At 41.8% G+C, this 22,905-nt stretch overlaps 1 protein-coding gene across 1 annotated transcript in view; it reads right to left on the reverse strand.

Moving 5' to 3' along the window:
• Positions 1-18,745, reverse strand: part of ASMTL (acetylserotonin O-methyltransferase like) — a 31,350-nt gene extending 12,605 nt beyond the window's left edge. The window contains exons 1-6 of the mRNA XM_061627014.1: positions 18,450-18,745; positions 15,039-15,170; positions 13,554-13,601; positions 7,243-7,307; positions 5,577-5,638; positions 106-214 (exon numbers count right to left, since the gene is read on the reverse strand). Coding sequence (XP_061482998.1) covers positions 106-214; positions 5,577-5,638; positions 7,243-7,307; positions 13,554-13,601; positions 15,039-15,170; positions 18,450-18,542 — 509 coding nt within the window. The 5' untranslated portion in view covers positions 18,543-18,745. The remainder of the gene's footprint in view (positions 1-105; positions 215-5,576; positions 5,639-7,242; positions 7,308-13,553; positions 13,602-15,038; positions 15,171-18,449) is intronic.
• Between the last annotated feature and the right edge of the window lie 4,160 nt (positions 18,746-22,905).

The raw sequence follows: 22,905 nt of genomic DNA on the forward strand, positions 1-22,905 counted from the left end.
GCCATGTATACACACACAGAGCTGATTTTTGACATTCAGCAGGCCTTCTGGAGTCGCTAGGTCTGCATTCAAGTCCAGTCACATACTCCCATCGACTGTACTTACATGGGCTCACCACTGTGAATATATTCCCATAAGAGTTCCTCAGAAAGTGCAGAAAATTTAACTTTGGTTTCTTCATAGAAATCTGTGACTTCAGTCTGTAGCTGATTATCTAGAAAAAATTAACTTTTGATTAAAAAAAGACATGTATGATTAACAAAAAATCTTTAGACCATAATGGACTGAAACCAGAACTAGATGTTAAAGAGGATGTGTAGCTGTCATGAAAAGCCACACTAATCAGGTCTTTGTCACATTGCAGGTTTCTCCCAAGCCTGTCACAAGAGATAACCAGCAAAGTGGAGAGGATGGGGAAACTTGCAATAGGATGATGTAAAAACTTTTGCTTTCCTATTTCTTACACTTATCCTGCCTTTCTTTAATACAGCCTTTCCCAAACAGTGTGCCTCCAGATGTTGTTGGACCACAACTCCCATCAGCCTCAGCCAGCATTGCCAATGGCTGAGGCTGATGGGAGTTGTGGTCCAACAACATCTGGAGGCACACTGGTTGGGAAAGGCTGCTTTAATAGAACTGAAGGCTCACAGAGCTCTTTCTTCAATAGCATGACCATCACTTCTTTCCACAAGATTGACTCAGGCCCAGAAACATAGTGACATTAGATGGGAAAGCACCAACACGGGAAGACAGGACGAGATGAGGCGGCCCTTGGGATTACTCTTCTCAAATGTAGCTGCCACTGCAGTAGTCTTTGGGAAAACACATTACAAGTTTCAACCACCACCTGCACCTTTCCCATCCCAGAATGACACTGTATTTCAGTCCAGTGCATGGCTGCAACAAAGGATGCAGGGAAGGAACACCCACCACTAGTGATGGAAGAATGTCAATTTTGGTTCTCTCATTTTCCCAATCTTAAATGCAGTTCTCCACGTTTCTCCAGCAATTTGTGAATTTTTTAAAAAAATAATATTCTCATGAAAATCCTTCAGCATTTTAGTGCAAATTTCTCCTAACATATATATTTTTGTATGCAGTTTTGATTATTGTACATATTTTTGCAAGCAAGTTCTATTATTATAATGCAGTTTTGTATGTTATTTTCACTAATATATTCATTTTCATACACATTTTCCTGTAATATATGCATTTTTGTAAACACTGGTTGGTTGGACAACTGCATTGCAGAAGTCAGATAAGTGCAAATTTTGAAGGATGCCTGCGTTTCAGTTCTCATATTATTTCAGAAAGTGCAAATTTGATAAATTTGGCTTTAAATTAGAACTGAATCAAATTTCTCCCCAACCCCTACCCACCACCCTCTCTCTACAGGTAAGCCTCTCACCCTGCTCAGTGGCAAACAGCTGAAAAATCAGAGGACACCCAAATCACCGCCTGTGAATGAGGCTACGAATCTTGCAGAGAGACCTGCCACCCTGCTTCGAAGGTGGACTGTCTCCCCGTCCCTCAATCTCGCTATCCCCACCCTGCTTGAGAGCCACACAAGGCCAGCCCAACTTTTTAAAAAGTGATGGTCCCAGGCAGTCTCCCAGCCAGTACCAATCAGCTTCAGAAAAGCTACTGCCTCATCTGGTCTCAGACCATAGCTCTTTATTAGGCCCTTTACTAGCCATCAGAGAGAGGAAGAGCTGCTTTTAGTGGCAACTGCACAGCTAGTTCTGAAATGACTAAAGCTTGGTCTACACAAATGAGATAGCAGAAACTTAAGGTAACAGTGGATTGTTAACATTTCAGAGTGCAAGTGTGAGGTGCCATTTGTGATTGCTACCCTGTGTGAAGAACTGCGTGCAACTAAGACCCTAATAAAGGTCCAAACAGGATAAACGTGTTAGCTCAGTCTGTTTGATGTGTCAGGTTTTTCCTCCCTGCAAGAAGCGTTTTAGGTAAAGCAGCACTCAAAAATATGGTTTCCTCATTTGCAGTCTACAGTGATACTGTTTATTTTACTACCTCATCTATGCCTCAGTCTGCAACATGCATGAACTAGGGCTGTGCACGAGGCTTGGCTGAATCCTGAACCAAATCAGGTTGATTTGGGTTTTGGCTGAATTGGGTGGAGAAAAACCCAGGTCCTTCCCACCACCACCACCAATCCAGGGCTATCAGGGAGAGGGACGTTGAGAGAAGGAGCTTTGGCTGAGCATGCCTGTAACCACCAAGGGAACCAATGCACAGTCAAACTGAGAAGGAATGAATCCAGTACCAGTGGAAGGTGCAATCCTGCAAGCTGCTGGGGTCTGCTTCTCCAGTATTTTGAAGTGACAAACTCTGCCTTACTGAGGCTAGGCCCTTTCTGTTCAACTTTCTGTTCCTTGTCCACATACAAGAAAAGGGTTCACTTTATGGTGCTATATCAAAGCCAATCAAGAGTTGCAAAACAATCCCGGTGAAAATTTCCATATGCATTCTTATAAGTGTATTGTTGTTCTACAGAGGGCTCATCTACATTGTGGTTTACTGTGTGTTTAGTGCTGCTCACATCTCCTTTAAATTTGCATGGGTCACATGATGTCACTGCCAAACAGAAGCTATCACACAGTTCCCCCCCTGTAAATTCGTACTAACCCAATCCACTGATAATACAAAAAGGGAAGGGAAAAAAAGTCTTCACTCCGTATCTCTAGTGCTTGAGGAAGCTTTGCTCCGATGCTTTTAGGTGGGCGTGTTACTCGTTCCCGTCTCCACACCCACTATCTCCTCCTCTCTTCTTTCATTTCCTGTAGGCTGACAAGCAACTTCCAGCTGCTCTTCTCCATTCTGCTGGCATTTTTTATGTTGCTGCAAACGGTGCTGTTATTTTTCTTTTTCTCTTCAAAACCATAACACTGCTCAAACAAAGATTTGTATTTCAGCTGATTCATACCAGTGAAAATACAAATATTCACACTTCTGGGTTGTTGTTTTTTAAAAATGGAACCTACTGCAGCTAGAAGAACAAACTAAGCATGCTTGGTTGCCAAGCAACCAGAGGGAGTGGAATTGTTAAGTTAAAGGGTGTGGTCATTAGGAAACTGATTGATCCTTCCCCTCAGTATATGAATAGAAAACACTGTGTTTGCAGCAGGCATTGAGCCCTTACTCTGGACAGCGTGAATAAAAAATGGAGGTTAAAACAGTGTCTTTAGGATGAAGTAATGCTCCTGCGTGGATAAGCCTGGAAACATTGAGAAACTCAGCTGCTGCAAGTAATTAGATAAAGAGCAGATACAGAAAGCAACACACTATAGCCCATCAATTTTAAAGAATATTCACTGTGAATAAGTCAGACTGTGATCAGTGGACCTACATTCCATAAAGTCTCCCAAATCCAGACCTAAATTATGCTGTAATGAATACATAGAGCTTCTACACATAAAAGTATCTCCAGTAACTTAAATAAAGAGAGATGCTGGCTTATAAATATCTCTCCAAATACTGGCAGGGATTTAGGTCCAATCTACTTAGAACAGGTTTAATTTTTCTTTTGCCCTTCAAGTCAATAACGTTCTGTATTTATGTGCAATGCAGATCTTTGTTAACATTCTGAAGGCAGCAGCAAAATACAATGAGCTAAATAGCTGCAGCATAGAGCAGTACAAATGACCGTAGAAGAGAAACATGTTGTCAACTTTATTTCAGAGTGTGGGAACGTATTAGTTAACATTTGGACATTTGGTGTTAACAAATATGCCCCTCAGTACCACTATGCACAGTTTAATTAAACAAAACAAGAACACTTTCCAAAGGCTCACATTCATTTGAATAGGATAAAATGCATACACTGAAGTAAGGTAACTTTGGCTGGTGTACCTTGAGGTATTTTGTTGAAACTGGGCATACTCAGGTAGATTTATTTACTCTATTTCCTTGAAGCACAAACACATACACACCACCATATTACAAACTGTTTTTGAAGAATGCCTTAATTTCAAAAATGGGTAGTCTTTGGGAATGTGGAGGGCTGCTATTTAAGAAACAATTTGAAAATCCCTTCTTGCACATGTGAAATGAGTCGTATGGTTCTTTGGAGCCACCCTTCATTTTGTATTAAAAAGAGAAAGTCTCATTCAGCTTGGTGACTCTGGACTGTTTTCAGCCACTGGAATAGCTCTAGTTGCCTTCAATCTCATCTATCCATTACCGATGCCAGGAATGACTGTCACCGAGTTCACATGAGGCTATTATATAAAGTTGCCAAAACCTTGCCAAAATAATCCCAGAGGTTTCTTTATTCTCTTTTGCATGATCAATCATATACCCACCATTAACAAACATTCAGGCATGTGGGGAAAAGGAGATAATTACCTGGAATTTCTGGAAAGATAAATATATGAAACTGGGCCATGGTTTGAATGCCAACATTTAAGCAAGTCGAATCAATGTGGAAGTTGTAAAATCAAGTCATAGCTAGCAAGACAAAAAAATGGCAAGGACAGTAGATTCATCTTAACTCCAGGAGTTTTACTATATTTTTAAATGGGAAGTAGACAGCCCCCAACTCTAGATTCAGCTGATTTTTAAATCTGAACCTTGCTGATAATGCTTTTTGTTGAGTTACATTTGGTGTCTGATTTGAAATAAAAATTGCAGACTGAGTCTTGCACCAAGGAACTCAGATATCAGGATAGATTTTCAACCATGTATCTTGATATTTCCATTTCCCCCTTGTCCATAAAAATATATCCAAATTTTCCTAACAAGCCCTTTCAGGCACGCCCACAAACTTTCTATTACACCTCCAACATCACCTGTAGCCCCAAAACTACCTCCTTTGTGCTACTTCCTTTCTTATACTCCAGACTCTTGTTGTGTTCCAGATTTTGAAAATAGCTACATTTGGTTACCTTGCTTTGTCTACTTCCTTTCACTCATTCTACAAATTCTAACCTACAGACATAACATCAATCTTATGCTTCAAATTACCTCTGCCATTTTGCCACTGGCACTGTACTGACACTGAATTTGATGTGGCATTGTCCCTTGTTTCATAGTGGATGCTAAAAGCCTCTACAAGTGCCACTGAAGTAATATCACATATCTTCTGGGTTTGGGTGTCTGATATTCTCATCAACTCTAATAAGAATTATTTCAAGCCTTCTAAGCAATTCCATTAATCTCAAAGTGGTGTCCTTCAAAAACAACATATGCCTCAGTGTAAACAAAGAGGCAAGCCAAATTTCTGAAGTCTTCTGACTCATGGGGAAAGAGCCTTTACCAACCTGGTGTCCTCCAGATGTTGTTGGACTACAAACCCCATTATCTCTTACCAGTGGCCATACTTACTGGGACTGATGGGAGCTGTAGTCCAACAACATTTTGAGGGTACTAGGTTAGGGAAGATTGCACTGAGGAGTAAATACGCTACAGGGTCTAATAAGTCTTTGATTTGCCATGATCATAGAAGCATAGATTTGGAAGGGGCCTCTAAAGTCATCGAGTCCAACCTCCTGCTCAATGCAGGATTCATTCTTATTTATATTTATATATTATTTATATTCATTCTTACTAATTACCTTTACTGCTGCAATGAACAATTGCAACACCTGTGAAAACACTGTGCTCCTTGCCACTCAACCTGTTAGAAAGAACATATATATTTAGATTGCAGGCATTTTGCAGTAAACACTAATTTCTTATAAGTCTAACACTTGAATTTGTTTGAAAGGCATGCTTTGCCCATTTATGAATAATATAGCAATGTCAGCAAGCTACTCAATTATATAGCCTTATATATTACATTTTGAATACTATAGTATGTTCCTTTCAGAGTGATGAAGAGCTAAAGCGACATAGCTTTGCCAAAAGATCAGAGCAACTTCATACATGGTGTAATGCCTTTCAAATCCAACACATTTCTGTAGCACAATCAGCTAGACGAAGTCAGAGAAAACAATTAAACCAATTCAATACATTTCACAAAAAGAAATAAAGGTATAGAAATAAATAGGTGTGTTAGTTGCCCAGTGACTGCAGGTCTGAAGGGCAGCACGCTCTGGCCTTGGCCATGGGACCAAAACTCCAGGGAGGCTCCTTCCCTGCTGCCCCCATCCCAGTAAGAACATGGCAAGGGAAAAGTGAACCTGAACCCATCCATTGGTCAAAGGACAGCTGCAGGGAGCTTCCCTCTCCTTGCCAGAAAAAAACCCTCTTACAAATTTTGTAACTAAGAACCTGTGCTAGAGTTTGCTTTTTCCCTCCTCCTTCTCAATCCCTTTTCCTTTTGTGTCATGTCTTTCAGTTTGTAAGCCTAAGACTAAGTATTGCCTTATTACTGATTATGTAAGCAGCAATGGGACACTTTTTTTGCCTGAAGGCAGGGTAAAAGATACTTTAAATAAATATCAGCATAAAAGATTAACAATTAAACTCCATGTAGCACAGTTTTTATACTGATCAAAATGCTGCTGAACAGCAGATTCAGTTGTTTCCTACTGGCATTTAGGGAAGAACCAGCCAAAGTTACAAGTACTTAACTGACTTGTAAGCACATGTGAAATTCTTCCACTTGATTTCAATGGGACTTAGAAATACTTCACATTGGCTGATCTATGACACTGGTGTTGATTACTACCTCTAGATTAGAGTACTACTGAAAACCTGAAAAAGGCAAGAAGAACCAGGCACAAAAAGGAGAATTTTCTCTCATCCAAAGGTAAAGTAGAGCTAAAATTTGAAGTTTTGGTTGGAAAAACCAACTGATATTCTATACTTTGTAGTTACTGGTCTTTGTATTTGACAGATATGACCCCTCATTTTAGACATTTCAACTATTTGATGCTTTAACAAAGATATGCCATGGTCTGCCTCATAGAAAACATTTGCAAGTGATTCATGTACAGGTGTATGTGTGTTTAAGGCTGTATTTAGGAACCAGATTTAGAAAACAATCCAAAGAATTAGGATCTACTAGAGATAGTGAAATAGAGCTAATCCAATACATAGCATGTTTTGTCAACTTTGAGAATAACTACACTGAGAAATTCAAGTAATAGACATATTTCCCCAACAAATGAAACTAAATGCTTATCATTTCTTATGATGGACTATTGAAAAGCATATCCCAACAAAGGAATTTCTCATTTGCTTTTCATACCCGCATATAAAGCCAATAACAGTAGTACACAATAGATGGTCAGACCTGTAGAAATAAGCAGTGATGTAGATATTTAAAGTATAAACCTTGAAAGCATCTTATATGCATCTTGCTTGTCCACAGGTTTCTCCAAAATCTGTTCTTCTATTGTCTGAAATAGAAATGTGTATTTCATTACAGTGATATTTATACCTAGAGGAATAAGACTTGCAAGAAGTGTAAGCATACGGATTCTAATTAATAGGTAAAGTTCTGTCATCAAAATGTGCATGTAAAAAAAGATTATCACTGGAATATACTTCCTGGTCATAGAATTAAACAATTTAATGCACAATGATGGAGTTTTAAAGTTGCACTTAAAAAGTAGCTAATTTGGTGCACATAACCATACATATTTGTCTTCCTTGACAAGGTGCAGGTATGTATAGACCACTGAAGTGTTTACAGAAGCTAGACTCCAGAATCTCTACAGGATGGCAGCAAAGGTCAGCTGAATAAGTAAGTGGGCAGCTGAGTATGTAAATGCTTAGATGTATGAAAAAAAGAAGTACTTGGCCACATCAAGAAAATTTTCCTTACAAGGTTGTTATCACTCACTCCCTGAATCAATCTCATTTCCCCAGCCTCTCATAAACATGGGGTAGCCATATGTTCTTGCAATGTCAGAACTGCATAGTCATTCTGTGAGACTTTTAGTTAAAGTTTGATTAAATAAAAACAATTGTTCAGCTTGAGGTAGTAGACATATGCATGGAAAGACCTCCACCTGTATATCCTTGCTACATGAGGAATTTCCCTGCATAAATGGATGTGCCATAGAAATTGGTTACTTCTCAGATTCAGTTGTTGGAACACCATTTGTGCAGCCACACCAGAAGTCAGTGACAACACTGATCAGCTGTTCAGTAGCAGCAGCAGCAACGGGGGTCTGGAATTAGCTTCCCTTGGTCCTTACCCCTTGCTGAACAGCACAACTTTTTTTTGACAGGTCTACATAACACATAATATTTGAACTGAAACCAATACCCACAGGGTCTCTTGCTATCACTTTGCATAGCTGGCACAAAGGAAATATCAGATATAAAGACATATATGACTAAAACTTTCTTGATCCAGCAGGCATTTTAAGGTAGTGCTTGATTTTATGATGATTTTTTAATGTATGGCTTGTTTTTATGAACACCATTTAGAAATGAAAATGATTACATGCCATATAAATGTTTTAAATAAATAAGTTATATGTATGTATATGTATGTGCACTGTACACATTGATAAAATGTTGCTTGTTTGAATCTTATATTCGTCATCAAGTAGAATCTTAAAAAGCAGAAGGTATACACCAAATAGTAATGTACATCATTTACCATAATATATCTATGCAAAAATTCCTTCAATATTTTTGAAGCACTATAGCATAAATTCTGTGTGTGAACTACATTAAGCACCCAAACACTTCACTACAAAGAACTGTGTTCATGATCAACCCATTGTGTACATATGTGTGTAAATATTTACAATTGCTTCCTTTTGTGAAATGAAAGTGTGTGACCTCGGGGTTGTCACCTATTGGGATACTTAATATTTACTTTTGAAACTGAGACCTTTTCATTCAGCTCTGTGGTGTTGCTAGCAGCTTTCTGTTTCAAAGTTTTTCATATAACTTTACAACACTGACATACAAATTTTTAATCAAGCAAATTTAATTAAGCATGGGACACATACTTGATGACAACACTTCATAGGAATAACTACTATTTTACTATTTATTATTTCAATTTGTTGTTGTTGTTTAATGCCAGATTGGTACACAATAAGACCATACTCATCCATGATTTGATCGTGGATGAAGGTGCCGATTTGGTGTGCATTCCCAAGACCTGGGTGGGTGAGCTGGGAGGAGTTGATCTAACCCAACTTTGCCCACATGGTTACTCAGTGCAACACCAGCACAGGCTGCAGAGATAGGGGGCAGAGAAGTTGCTGTGGTCTACAGAACTTCCATCTCTGTCACCAGGAAACCACTCTGTCTTGGAGCTGGCTGTGAGGGCCTGCACCTGGTGTCGGGCCAAGAAAACAGTAAACTAGGGCTGCTGCTGGTGTACCGTCCACCCTGCTCCCCGGCAGCTTCTCTTACTGAGCTAGCAGAGGCCATTTCAGCTGTGGTATTGGAGGAGCCCAGAATGATAGTCCTGGGTGATTTCAATGTCCGTGCTGAGACTGCCTCTAGTGTTTCAGCTCGGGACTTCATGGCCTCCATGATGACCATGGGGCTGTCTCAAGTTGTCACTGGCCTGATGCATAGGGCTGGGCACACCCTCAACTTGGTTTTTGGTCCAAATGGAATAAGGGGTGGTCAGGAGATGGGGGGATGGATGTCACCCCATTGTCATGGTCAGACCACTTCCTGGTGAAGTTTAGACTTATGGCTCCGATCCTCCCCTGCAGGGGTTGGTGGACAGATTAAGATGGTTCACCCCCGGAGCCTAATGGAATCCACAGGATTCCTGAATGCCCTGGGGGAGTTCCCAGTAGATAGAGCAGGTGACCCTGTTGAAACCCTTGTCACATTGTGGAACAGCGAGGCACGTCAGGCTCTTGACAGGGTTGCCCCCAAGCACCCTCTCCGGCATTGTGGAGCCTGGTTTGCACCTTGGTACACCAGTGAGCAATGAAACAGGCTGGACGAAGGCTAGAGCGCATGTGGCAAAAGACATGCTGTGAGGCTGATCGGGCACAAGTAAAACATCATAACCGTGCCTGTGTGGAGGTGATGGCAGCGAAGAAGGTCCACTTCACTGCCACGATCGAATCCTCAAGTAGACATCCAGTGGAGCTTTTCCATATTGTCAGGAGTCTGTTGACATCAACTCCAGGAAACTGAGTTTTAGACCCTTTGCAGGTCCACTGTGAATTGTTTGCAAGGCACTTTGAGGGTAATGTTGCTTGCCTCTGTAACAATGTTGATGCCCCATCCACATCTACTGTAGTCTCCAGTGAGGTGTCCAGTGCAATGTCTGCTGTAACTTCTTGGGAACGGTTTCAGTTGATGCGGCCTGATGAGGTAGACAAGGTGCTTGTGATGATGCAGCTAGCAACGTGTCCTCTCGACCCTTGCCCTTCTCGGCTTATTAAAGCTTGCTGAGGGGGGTTAACTGAGTGGATTCAGGGTGTGGTCAACACATTGTTATGGAAGGGAGTGGTTCCACCTGCCCTGAAAGAGGCAGTGATCTGACCGCTCCTGAAAAAGCCCACCCGGGACCCATTGGTTTTCGACAACTACCTACTGGTCGCAAATACCCCCTTTTTAGGGAAGGCGATTGAGAGGGTTGTGGTGCAGCAATTGGTAGTGCTCTTCGATTAAACAGATTATCTTGACCCATTACAGTCTGAGTTCAGGCCTGGTTATGGGACTGAATCGGCCTTGGTCGCCCTGATGGATAACCTTTATTGGGAGGAGGACAGGGGGAGTGTGACCCTGTTACTCTTACTTGATCTCTCAGCAGCTTTTGATACCATTGCCGAATTAGTAAAATGGGTATTGGAGGCACTTTTTTACAGCTTGGTAACCTCCAGGCTGGATTACTGTAATGCGCTCTATGTGGGGCTACCCTTGAGGTTGGTCCAGAAGCTGCAGCTGGTACAAAATACGGCTGCGAGACTGCTCCCTTGAGCAGGATATTGCCAGCATGTCACCACGCTGCTGAAAAAATTGCACTGGCTGCCCATTTGCTACCGGGCCAAGTTCAAGGTTCTAGTTTTGGTGTACAAAGCCCTATACAGTTTGGGACCAGGATACCTGAAAGACCGTCTTATCCCTTATATACCCAGTCGATCACTGCGCTCTGCAGGTGAGGTCCTCCTGCAGATACCATCTTATCAGGAGGTCCGTTCTTCACAACATAGGAAGTGGACCTTTAGTGTTGTGACACCTACCCTTTGGAATTCCCTCCCCTTAAATATTAGACAGGCGCCATCTGTTATCTTTTCGGCGCCTACTGAAGACCTTCCTCTTTCAACAAGCCTTTTAAGTTGAGACTTTATCCCAGTCTGTGTTGGAACTGCTTTTTAATATGTTTTTAAACATTCTTTAAAAAAAATGTTTTTAAAGATGTTTTGTTTTATGATGTTTTAAAGTGTTTTTAGTGTTTTTGTTTGCAGCCCTGGGCTCCTACTGGGAAGAAGGGCAGGATATAAATCAAATAGTAAATAAATAAAATGTATACCTGCCATTCTACACATAGCACATGGTATTTTACAACAATAAAAATAGTAAAAAACATGGCATAGCTATATAAACATAAAAGAGCAGGGGGAAACCAGAACAACAGAAATCGCAAGCATAGAACAGCAGCCAATTAAAATGTATTTGAGCAAGAAGAGACACAAACTTTCAAGCAGAAGACTTGTCCGAACAAAATGGTATTTGCTTGATGGCAAAAGGGCAACAAGGAGGAGTCTAAGGAAATGTCCATCCATACAGCTGGAGTTTCACAGCCAGAGCACCGCAACTGACAACGCCTCCCCCCCCCCAAGCCATTGTAACAATATGTTACAAGGGAAATTTTGGGATTTCCAACCCTGCAATTTATTTACAAGACTCATGTGGAAACCCAGAGAAATGAGTGCTTAACCCTTTTTCTCACCATGACTTGAGTTCAGCAGTGACCAAGGCACTGAGTCGAAGGATCAAGTATCACTGGTTTAGGAGCTGGATTGGGTTCCTGGTTCTAAGCCTGATGCTGCCAATCACATGGCCACCAAAACAAAGGCTGACAGGTAGGAACCTGCTGAAAAAGATCCCACAGCACCAGATCCTCAAGAACCAGAGCCAGGACCCTCATGGATGCCTTTTCTTGGCCCTGAATGCCTTCCACGCTACTTCAGCAATTAAACAGTATAGGGAACATACCAGACAGGAGGCCATGGAGCACAAGAGGAGCCCCATCTTCACACCAGTGGATTGGCCCTTTAAGAGAAACTACATCTCCAAGAGGGGAAGGAGCCCAAGAGAGGTGAACTGAAGGCGAAGACTCAAAAGGCCTTAGTTTACTTCCAACTATTGTTGGTGCATGTTAGAGAAGCTGTCCTTGATGCTGTCATAACTAACATACCTGTGGGTTCTGGGCTCCTCCACAGAACCAGAACAGGGCAACCCCCATTCACTGGATCTCCTCTAACAAACGTGCCTCCAGAGGTCATTACACACGCACACACCCTACCTAGCTTATTTCTTCAAAGCCAGAAGTAAGCCTGTGTGAGTGAGCGAATGAGAGAGAAAGTAATAGCCTCAGGGTAGCCTATACAGGAGAAAACTGGTAGGCATAAGGAAGCTTTAAGATCCGCCCCTTCCAATTTTCCCTTGAAAATACCCCCTTGTAACTGCATTCCTGATTATCTTGGGAAACAGGAGATGCTGAGAGTTGTTAGGAGACTCCTATTCTCCTCACAGAGCTACAATTGGCAAAGTGGTTTAACAGTGAACCCCTCTTCCCAGAGAACTCTTGGAATTGTAGCTCTGTGAAAGGAATAGGGGTCTCCGAACAACTCTCAGCATCCTTTACAAGCTACACTTCCCAGGATTCTTTGGGGAAAGCCATGACCAATGAAAGTGGAATCACTGTGGAATAGTATGATTTTAATACTAATACTGACTGGCAGCTTCTCACCAGTATTTCCAAACAGGAGTCTTTCCCATCCTGCTCTGGACCTTTTGCATGCAAAGCATTCACTGTACCACCCTTCCCCATTTATACACCTCTTCAACTTTGGTCAATTTTTATGTAGTAATTATTAGCTATTTTGCTCTTTGGCAGTGTACAAAGCACACAAAGCAAGCCCTGCAGGTGATAAGAGTTTAATTCCATGCACTAAACATTAATAAGTGAAATAGTATCCATGGTGAAGCTTAAGAAAGAACTGTTAAAACCCTAGAGTAAAAAAGCACATTGGAAGAAAGTTTGGACTAGGGGGCTTGGAAGATCCAATTTTTATGGTGCAATCGTAGTACGGATAGGACAATAGCTGCTAATAAAGTAGGATTGCGAAAAAGACATATAGTTGGGTGTTAGAACAAATTAAACCAGAATTATCACTGGAAACTAAAATGATGAAACAGATTATCATACTTTGGACACATCATGAGAAGACATGATTCACTAGAAAAAATAGGGAAAAACAGAAGGGAGTAAAAAACAGGAAGGCCAAACAAGAAATGGATTGATTCCGTAAAGAAAGGCACAGACCTGAACTTACAAGATCTGAACAGGATGGTTCATGACAGATGCTCTTGGAGGTCGCTGATCCATAAGGTCGCCATAAGTCATAATTGACTTGAAGGCACATAACAACAACAAGGTAGGTCCTAGTTTTTAGTTGCTAGTATGTATCATAACTTACCACTATAGTATCTGCTCCTATAACAACATCAGGCGTTCTAAGATGTTTCTGAAAAAATAAAAAATGTATTTGGCTCAGTTTCCCCCCTTTAACAATGATCCTGCAACAGCCTGATCATGCCCCTCATGAAGGTGAATGCTCCCCAACAGGTAAACTAAATAGTAAGTGGGGCATCAGCTCAACAGAATAATTAATTTAAACTGTGTTCAGTTTCCCTGTCAGCCATTAAGTAAAACATATACACTAACTCAACCAGAAAAAGACTGGGGCAGGGGGGCTGTGAAGACAAGCGCGCTAGCTCTGCCCCATAACCATTCCTGTTACCCTCTAACTTGTGGATGGCAACTATCTGAAGCAGGAAGTGTCCTGCACTTGTGGAAGCTCCCCACTTCAGACAGTTATCCTCTAAGAGATTGGAGGGTGGTCAGAGTGGCAACCAGGAGGCAGAGCTAGTGTACTCCTCCCTGCAGTTCCACCCCCCCACACACACACAAACTGGGCAACTTCACATGCATTAAGAATGCTTGAAGGTGGCATAAGACAGGGATCCCATCAGCCATAATTACCATGGTTAATGGTCAGAGATGAGAGTTGCTGTCCAACAACATCTGGAGGGTACCATGTTGGCTTCACATGGCTTAAGGAATCAGGGAAAAGTTCCATTCTAAACAAAGCCATTTATCTAGCTCATGGCATTCAAACATTCTAGGATATTATCTATTTCACACGTTGGGGCTGAGAAAATTGGAGTTACTGTGTGGATTTCTGGTGTCAGTATAAGCCTTACATCAACAATTTCTCCATGACAACCATCCCTTTTGCCTTAAAGTCCCAGATGTCTCCATGAACCTTAACACTTTAACAGTTTATGAAGTGAAGTAGTATAAAAACTACACTTAGAGAACCTTTGATAGTCTGCAGTATCAAGATCTATGTGAATTTATCCCTGGAGTATCTGAATGAGGGGCTGGCCTTGCCAGAAAGAGCTTCAGGCTGGAGGGAGAAACCATGAATACCCATGGATTGCCTTATAATACAGTGAATATTGAATCAAACTTTCACTTGTTTTGGTTGTTAAGCAGGCAGATGTATTGTGCCTCAGCTGATGTTTTTAGTGAATAAAAAATTATGTGGCTTACAATTCTTGGAGTAACACAACCATCAAGAGCTTATTTACATAGTCAAAATTTAATGGTTTCTATCCCAGGGCAGCTTCATATATGAAAACATGGGGGGGGGAAGTGTGAATGTGATAAACATGTGACTCAAGCAGGAAAACTAACCAAAGAACAATTATTGACTCTATGCTGAGTACAAACATAGAGTTAAACCTGGGTTGTTAGACTCCATTCCCATCAGCCTCAACCGACAAGGTCAATTATCAGGGATGATGGTCGTAATCCAACATTATCTGGATGGCCACAGGTACCCCATCCCTGCTTTATTTAAAAGCATAGTATCAGATAATGGAAGTAAATGGCTTACAAGATGCATTCTGTTCGCCACTTCAAGTGCCTTTTGTTTTGCAGTTTCTACAGCATATTCATAAGGAGCTGCAAAGGATGACTTCTCAAGTGTCTCTTTGAACCAGGAGGGAACAACTTCAAATCGGAGGCCCTGTTAGAGATAACAAAAACTAAGTTACTTCAAGAGTAAATCCTACAAAAAACTGAAATTTATGTGGATGCTCTCTGCTGAAGTCCTGGAGGAGGACCTACGGAACAAAATCCTCTGTAGGGTTCCCAGACGGCAAGCCAGAGAATCTAACATTGAAGATGCAGTGCAAGACGAAATGGAATGTGGCCCAATCTTTCTAGTCACCCTCCTCCCCTGCCTATTATAGCCAGGAATTAGTAGAATTATATATGCCAAGTCTATTTGAACTTTGACACGTGCTATATAAATGCTAAATATGATTATCTGTTGAATATACAACTTGTCATTGTGAAAGTGGCATGTTGCCCACAGTCTACGGCAGGGGTCTCCAGCCTGGCGCTGCCCAGATGCTTTGGACTGCAACTCTCATAATTCCCAGTCATTGGCCATGCTGGCTGACACTAACAGAAGTTGGTAGTCCAAAACATCTGGAGGGCACCAGTTTGGGGAAGGCTAGTCTAAGGGTCTATCAGATGTTGAAAGTGCTGAAAGGTTCTCTTATTATGGAACATCAGATACACAAAGGCATACAGACATATATCCCACAATGTCAGAACAGGTTTAAAAGTTACACAGTGTTTTGTTTCATAGCTCATAAAATGTATAATACCATATATATCTCTGAGACAAACTTACAAGTTTGTGCAGACCTGGCAACGCCAACTCTACATTTCTAAATTCTGGATTCCTAGATTCCTATCAAGCAACTGGTTTTCATTGACCTTAAATGCAGTCGATGTCTATCTAAGATTGTGTCAGCAATAGTTCAGGTTTATATTGCAAATTCAATACAAGAGGCTGATATTAAACACAGACCTATGTACAATGCCTTCTAGCAGCTCCCTTGATGTAACTAATTGCAGAATTTATGTAAGTTGGAATCTGGAAAATAGAGTAACTCTGATGCCACGCCCGGTGTTACATTGCGCTCCTCGTCTCTGAGCAGGTATAGAATTGACCAGCTGAACCAGTGAATCCTTAAATATATTTTGTACTGCACTTTGTGAAGAAAGGAAAGAAGGGCATTATGGTAATAATGGGCTGTTTTAACAGTTTTGATTTTATACAAAAAAGTTTTATTTTAATGAGAGTGTTGTATGAGAAAAGTTCATTTAATAATTCTTTGTATATATTGTTAAGGCCTTTGTTATACATAATAAAGTTATATTTGTAAAAATTATCATGCAGTTCACTTTTAAATTAAAAACTGGTACAAGATTTTCTCTATTTTAAACAAAACCAAACATGAGTAGCCAAGCAATTCACTCCTGATCATATTTGGCAGTATACCCATTGATTTCAATAATCTTTTTTTCCAAGTTCCATTGCTCTGTTACAAGGTTGGTTTCAGTGATAAGCAATGTTCCACAGAAAGAATGGAATAGGCTATACTTTGTACTTACACAAATGGGAACAGAAGGGTTTTTTGTTTGCACAACAACAATTACAGGTGTTGCTGGAGCATTTTGAAAGCAACACAGATATGGGCTTGAGGTTTCCAAATCAAAACTTTCCAAATTAAAGAATTGTGTTATAGAAAAGGAGGAAGAGTTTAATGGGCTTAGGGGGTCTAAATCCACTTCAAGACATCCAAAAGCAATGACGGGATGTTTAAATTACAATCAACATTTTAAAAAGCGAAAAAGCTTCTGAAAGCATTGGAGCACTCACTGAGGTTAGAAGTTTAGCAAAAGAAAATGGGGGGTTAGAAGAGAAAAAATATCACGGGGCGTGATGGAAAACCCATCTACAGTATCTAATAGTGTGAGATGGAAAAGATAGTGTTACACAGATTCCACCATCTACCACATTTTTCTTTGTGATCACTGCCAAACAAGTGAACCATGAGTTTCAATTTGTATAAGAGGCAGACCTGTATACCTGTTGGTGTTTATAGGTTCAAAGTTAGAGTAGCTGGGCTTTTCAGTCCTGTAGCTGGTTGGTCAGGTGCTTTGTAAGACTCCCAAGAGGTCTTCCTCTTCATGAGGTGACCCTTCCTTCTTAGTGCACCCTGTGTCAATGTTCTTTTTCATTAGCTGGAATGCAGTGTCTGTCAGTGGTGATGTAGCCCCCGCCATAAGTGGGCTTGGGGTAATTCAACCCCCCTCTCTGGGGCCCGCCTTTAGCACAACTAGAGAACTTAGAGCTAACCCAAGGTGAGTTTGGCCACCTGCATTCCATCTTAAGCCATTACAGAGGGCAGACTTGAACTTTCCATCACTCTCACCATGCATTTCTTTCCACACTTTTAACATTAGTTTTGATAAACGTGGAAACTTACTCCCTCCTTTAGAACTTGTTTTTAAATTTCTTCTTTCTGATTGACCCACAGGTCTGCCTGATGTTTTTGTCCTCTTTGAGATAGGGGCTCTTGCAAATGACAGGCATGCTATTTGTGGCTGGGGCGGTAGCTTCAATATCTTTGAGCCCCTAACACAACCTTAGCACTTCATTGCTGATTTCCAAGGTTAAAAACAGGTGTGTGTTTTGGGAGGAGTAGCCTGGCAGGGAGTCCAGAGTCTCTGAGTTCAAATCCCCACTTGTGTCTCCTTGGTGTCAAGGGCCAGCTAAAGATCACCCCCCCCAGTGAGTGGCTCAGGGGTTACGTGTCCTGCCACCTGTGCAGCTGTAGGCAAGCTGCATAGTCCCAAGGAGCCCAGTAGCCCCCCAGCTGGCAGTTGCGGACAAGGAAGGCACTGGCTTGTGCAGCTGTGGCAAGCTGAGCAGGCCCTAGCCAGCTGGGGAGGACTAGCCTCAGAGGGAGGCAATGGTAAACCCCTTCTGAATACCGCTTACCGTGAACACCCTATTCATAGGGTCGCCATAAGTCTGGATTGACTTGAAAGCAGTCCATTTCCATTTTCCAAGAGCTAAGCTGTGGCTCAAGGTAGGGTTGACAGAAAATAAACACATCTAGCTCAAGGGTTAAATGAAACATTTTGTGTGGAGCGTTATCGGTAAGATTCACTGAAGAGTCTAGACAACCTGAAATAGTAGGAAGGAAGACAAGCGACTGCCAATAGGATTACCGGGTGTCTTCCTCCCCCACCCCCGGGCTCTTGAACTTTCAACTGCCTGACAGGCAGGAACTCAAGAGGTGGTGTAGCAGCCAAGAGGCAGAAATTGGCAAAGCTTAAGCAATGGGGGTTGGTTGCCAAACTGAGCGCAGTAGCCGGGAGAGCGCTAAAGACTCCCCCAGATCATGATCCGGCCCTTTCGGCTGAACTGCTGCACACTCACCACGTTGGTTAGAATCTCCTGCCGGCGCGGAGAAGCGCTGGCTAGCACCACTCTCTCGTTGATCAGCTTCTTGATGACAGGATTTAGCACCATGGCTGCGGTACTAGTAGCAGCTGCAGTGGAGAAGAGGCTCTGAGGAATAAGCGAAGCGTGAGTCAGAAGGTGAATTTATTGCAGCGAGAGGCGGAGTCTAACAGCCTTAGTTCCTCCTCCTCATCTTGTTCATCATCGCAGCTCAGGTCCGCTTCCGTAGTTGGGTGGGAAAGGAAGAGAACCGCGGGGGACGGAAGCGCTCTCTCCCTCCGTTCTCTCGCGCAGCTGCTGCTCCTATTATTACGGGGGTTGGAAGACGGAGTGTTTCTGAATTGCATGCTGGGGAAACTGCCCTGAAAACGAGCAAGGTCTCTTTAAAAAAAACGTACACACGCAGACACAAAGACTTCCCGCCAAGAGTATCCCAAAGAGAAAAAGTACTTAAAAAAAAGAAGCAAAAACCCAACGAGGATAGTACAGTATATAATGCAATTATACAGTTCGCTCACACAGAGGCCACAGACCAGTTGGAAACTGCTGAGTCTTGGCGGACCACTGTTTTTTCGGGCTGTAATGCGCTGTATGATGTTTGAATGTGTTTTTATTGCTTTATTACTTATATTTTATTGTATTACAATTTAATTCCACGGAATTCTGTGAAATTCAAACTAGTACAATAACATGAGAAATAAAAATACAATTAAAATCAATATAAATATTTAATGTGATATTTGTGTGATCTCCCATGTTCAACCACAAATATATAGATGCACCACAGACCACCTGAATGGACCATAGTTTGGGAACCTCTGCACTAGGTGGCAATGAGCTTAGTTTTATCTGAGTGGAGTAGGAGTATTCCATATTCTGTTGTTGGAGAGGGAGTTTTTGTCTTGTGTGGGATGTGTTTTCTACGCCTTCATTCTATGGCATCCAAATCAAAGCACACATGACCCATATTGGAAATAACTTTTACTTATTTTATTGCAGTACAGTATAGTGGTAAGAGAACAAAAACCCTGACACAAAGATCACCTAAACAAAATAAAAATGGGGGGGGGACACCTGATCCACAATATTTTTTTACACAACATATCATTATGATGGCCGCTAGCCTAGATGGATTTTTAAAAGACTATGATACATCTGTCAATGACTGTTTGCCATAACTAATAAAAAACCTCCACATTTAAATACAGTGGGGTATTCACACTTTACTCTGCACCCAGGTAGAAGACCCCTGTACCTGGGTTCAGCTGCTCTTGCAAAACAGTCTACACGTGGTGATTTTAAAAATCACATGTACTGGTACCCAGAGTATGAATACTAATTGCTGAAGGCCAAACAACAGGATAGACGTGTTGATTTCATACTCTGCTTGAGCATGTCCCCAAAAGCTTTGGCTGGCCACTATTAGAAATGGGATGCGGGACTAGATGGATCCTTGCTCTCATCCAGCAGGGCTCTTCTTATTTTCTTACATTCTCGTGTGCATGCCCACATACCAATTGATAAACATGATCCCCGAGAAATGCCTGGACTCAGAAGTCAGAACCATTTCCAACATAATATGTGATATTCATGCAATTCCTTTCTGAAAAGATATTCACTAATAGGCAAAAAGCCTTGTGGTTTAAGAATGTACCTATAGTTAACAGATATTTCTATCAAACTTTAAAAAGCAGGGAAATTGGGCAGCTCTAGTGAATGCACCAGGGGAGCAGGAGACCAGACCTCCTCTCTGACATATTGTACTGCCCTACACATTTGTAAAAATGCAAACACAATTTGGATGGGTTTTTCGCTGTCCAATCCACTTCCTGTGTAGCTTGGAAAAAATTGGTAACTGGTAACATGTGCCTCTGAGCATACGGGAAGCGGTGGTAACACCTGCCATCTCCAAAGATGGAGGATTACATTTTTATGTTTGTTGGTGCTCTTCTTTACTTCTGTTTCTACAGGGAATCTAACCCAGAAAATTATATTTCTCTCATGGTAGAAATCAGTGTCAAATTTATTTTTATTAATTTCAAAGCCTCTTTATTGGTTGATGTCATATGATGGTGAAGATAGCCTTTTTGTTTCAAAGTGGAGGTTATGCTCTATTTCTATTTTGGGCACATTAATAGTTGGATCTGAAACTGCAGTTTGATGTAAAATCAGACGGATTACAATATGTTGCTCCTTAAGCAATGACTCCAGCTGTTGGAAAAACAAACTTGGTCTGGCTAAGATGCATGTTTTCAGCCTGCTATGCTTAAACTGTTTCACTTAAGGAAAGGTGGGCATGGTCAATTAAAAACACAGAGCACACCTAGAATTTTGCTAGAATATATTTCACCTCCCACTGTTTTATCTTGTGCAAACTGAGACACTCCTCATGTCCATTGGAGACTATTCTGCAGAACAGTCAGTGCCATTATTCCACAATTGTTTTTGGAGCTTGTTTTTAGTGTTGCAAAGTGTTGCTGTAGTTCACATATTCACAGAAACAGAAGCAAAAGAAAATGATTTACTATAGGAAACTTCACTAAAATTACGAAGTGAATCAAACATGTTTAAAGTGACTACCTGAACAATATCAACTGTTTTAATATAGTTGCTTCCTCCCTGCTGAAACATGAACAGCATAGCATGTCTTGTTTCTCTTATTTGGGATGGCTGCAGGTGTTGCCACCACTCCCCATATGCTCAGAGGCACCTGTTACCAAATTCTTCCAAGCCACACAGGAAGTGGATTGGACTGTGAAAGACCAACCCAAATTGTGTTTTCATTTTGACAAATTTGTAGGGCAGTACAATATTTTATTTATTTATTTATTATTTGATTTATATCCTGCCCTTCCTCCAAGCAGGAGCCCAGGGCGGCAAACAGAAATGCTAAAAATACTTTAAAACGTCATAAAAGACCTTAAAATACATTAAAACAAAACAATGTTAAAAACATTTTTAAAAGCTTTAAAAACATCTGTAAAAACAAAAAAAGAGTTAAAAATATTATTAAAGAAAACATATTAAAAGCAATTCTAACACAGACGCAGACTGGGATAGGTCTCAACTTAAAAGGCTTGTTGAAAGAGGAGTCTTCAAAAGGCGTCAAAAAGATAGCAAAGATGGTGCCTGCCTAATATTTAAGGGGAGGGAATTCCACAGGGTAGGTGCCGCCACACTAAAGGTCCATTTCCTATATTGTGCAGAACAAACCTCCTGATAAGATGGTATCTGCAGGAGGCTGTCACCTGCAGAGTGCAGTGATTGACTGGGTATATAAGGGGTAAGACAGTCTTTCAGGTATCCTGGTCCCGAGCTGTATAGGGCTTTGTACACCAAAACTAGAACCTTGACCTTGGCCCAGTAGCAAATGGGAAGCCAGTGCAATTCTTTTAGCAGCAGGGTGACATGTTGGCGATATCCTGCCCCAGTGAGCAGTCTCGCCGCTGCATTTTGCACCCGCTGCAGCTTCCGGACCAACCTCAAGGGCAGCCCCACATAGAGTGCATTACAGTAATCCAGCCTAGAGGTTACCAGTGCGTGGACAACAATAGTCAGGCTATCCCGGTCCAGAAGTGGCCACGGTTGTCTTATCAGCCAAAGCTGGTAAAAGGTACTCCTAGCCACGGAGGTCACCTGGGCCTCTAGCGACAAAGATGGATCCAGGAGCACCCCCAGACTATGGACCTGCTCTCTCAGAGGGAGTATGACCCCATCCAAAGCAGGCAACTGACCAGTTATCTGAACTTGGGAACCACCAACCCACAGTGCCTCCATCTTGCTAGGGTTCAGTCTCAGTTGATTGGCCCTCATCTAGCCCACCACCGAGTCCAGGCAGCAGTCCAGGGCTTGCACGGCCTCTCCCGATTCGATGTTATGGAGAAATAGAGTTGGGTATCATCAGCATACTGCTAACACCTCGCCCCAAATCTCCTAATGACTGCTTCCAAGGGCTTCATATACATGTTAAACAGCATGGGGGATATCTCAGAGAGGAGGTCAGGTCCCCTGCTCTCCTGGTGCATTCACTATAGCTGCCCAATTTCCCTGCTTTTTAAAGTTTGACAGAAATATCTATTGGTTATTTTGCCTTTTAGTGAATTTCCCTGCTTTTTAGTCTGGGAGGTAAGAAATGGGATCCTGTGCAAGTTTACTGAGAATGGATTGATCATTGCATGCTGATTAAGTTCAGTGGGATTTACTCCCCTGCAATCATGCTTAGGATAGGTGAAACTGACCACAGGGGATGGGGAGGGGAGCAGGCAGGAGGGGGGGAGGGGGGTAGGTTTGATCATTTGCATGTTTATTGAGTTCAGTGGGATTTACTTCCATGCAATCATGCTTAGCATAGGTAAAACTGACCATGGGGAGGGAAGCCTAGAGTGGGCAGGGGAGGAGGAAGAAGGAAGAGGGGAGGGGAGGAAGAGAAGGA

This window comes from Rhineura floridana, chromosome 5 (assembly GCF_030035675.1).
Source record: "Rhineura floridana isolate rRhiFlo1 chromosome 5, rRhiFlo1.hap2, whole genome shotgun sequence".
NCBI classification, from domain to species: domain Eukaryota; kingdom Metazoa; phylum Chordata; class Lepidosauria; order Squamata; family Rhineuridae; genus Rhineura; species Rhineura floridana.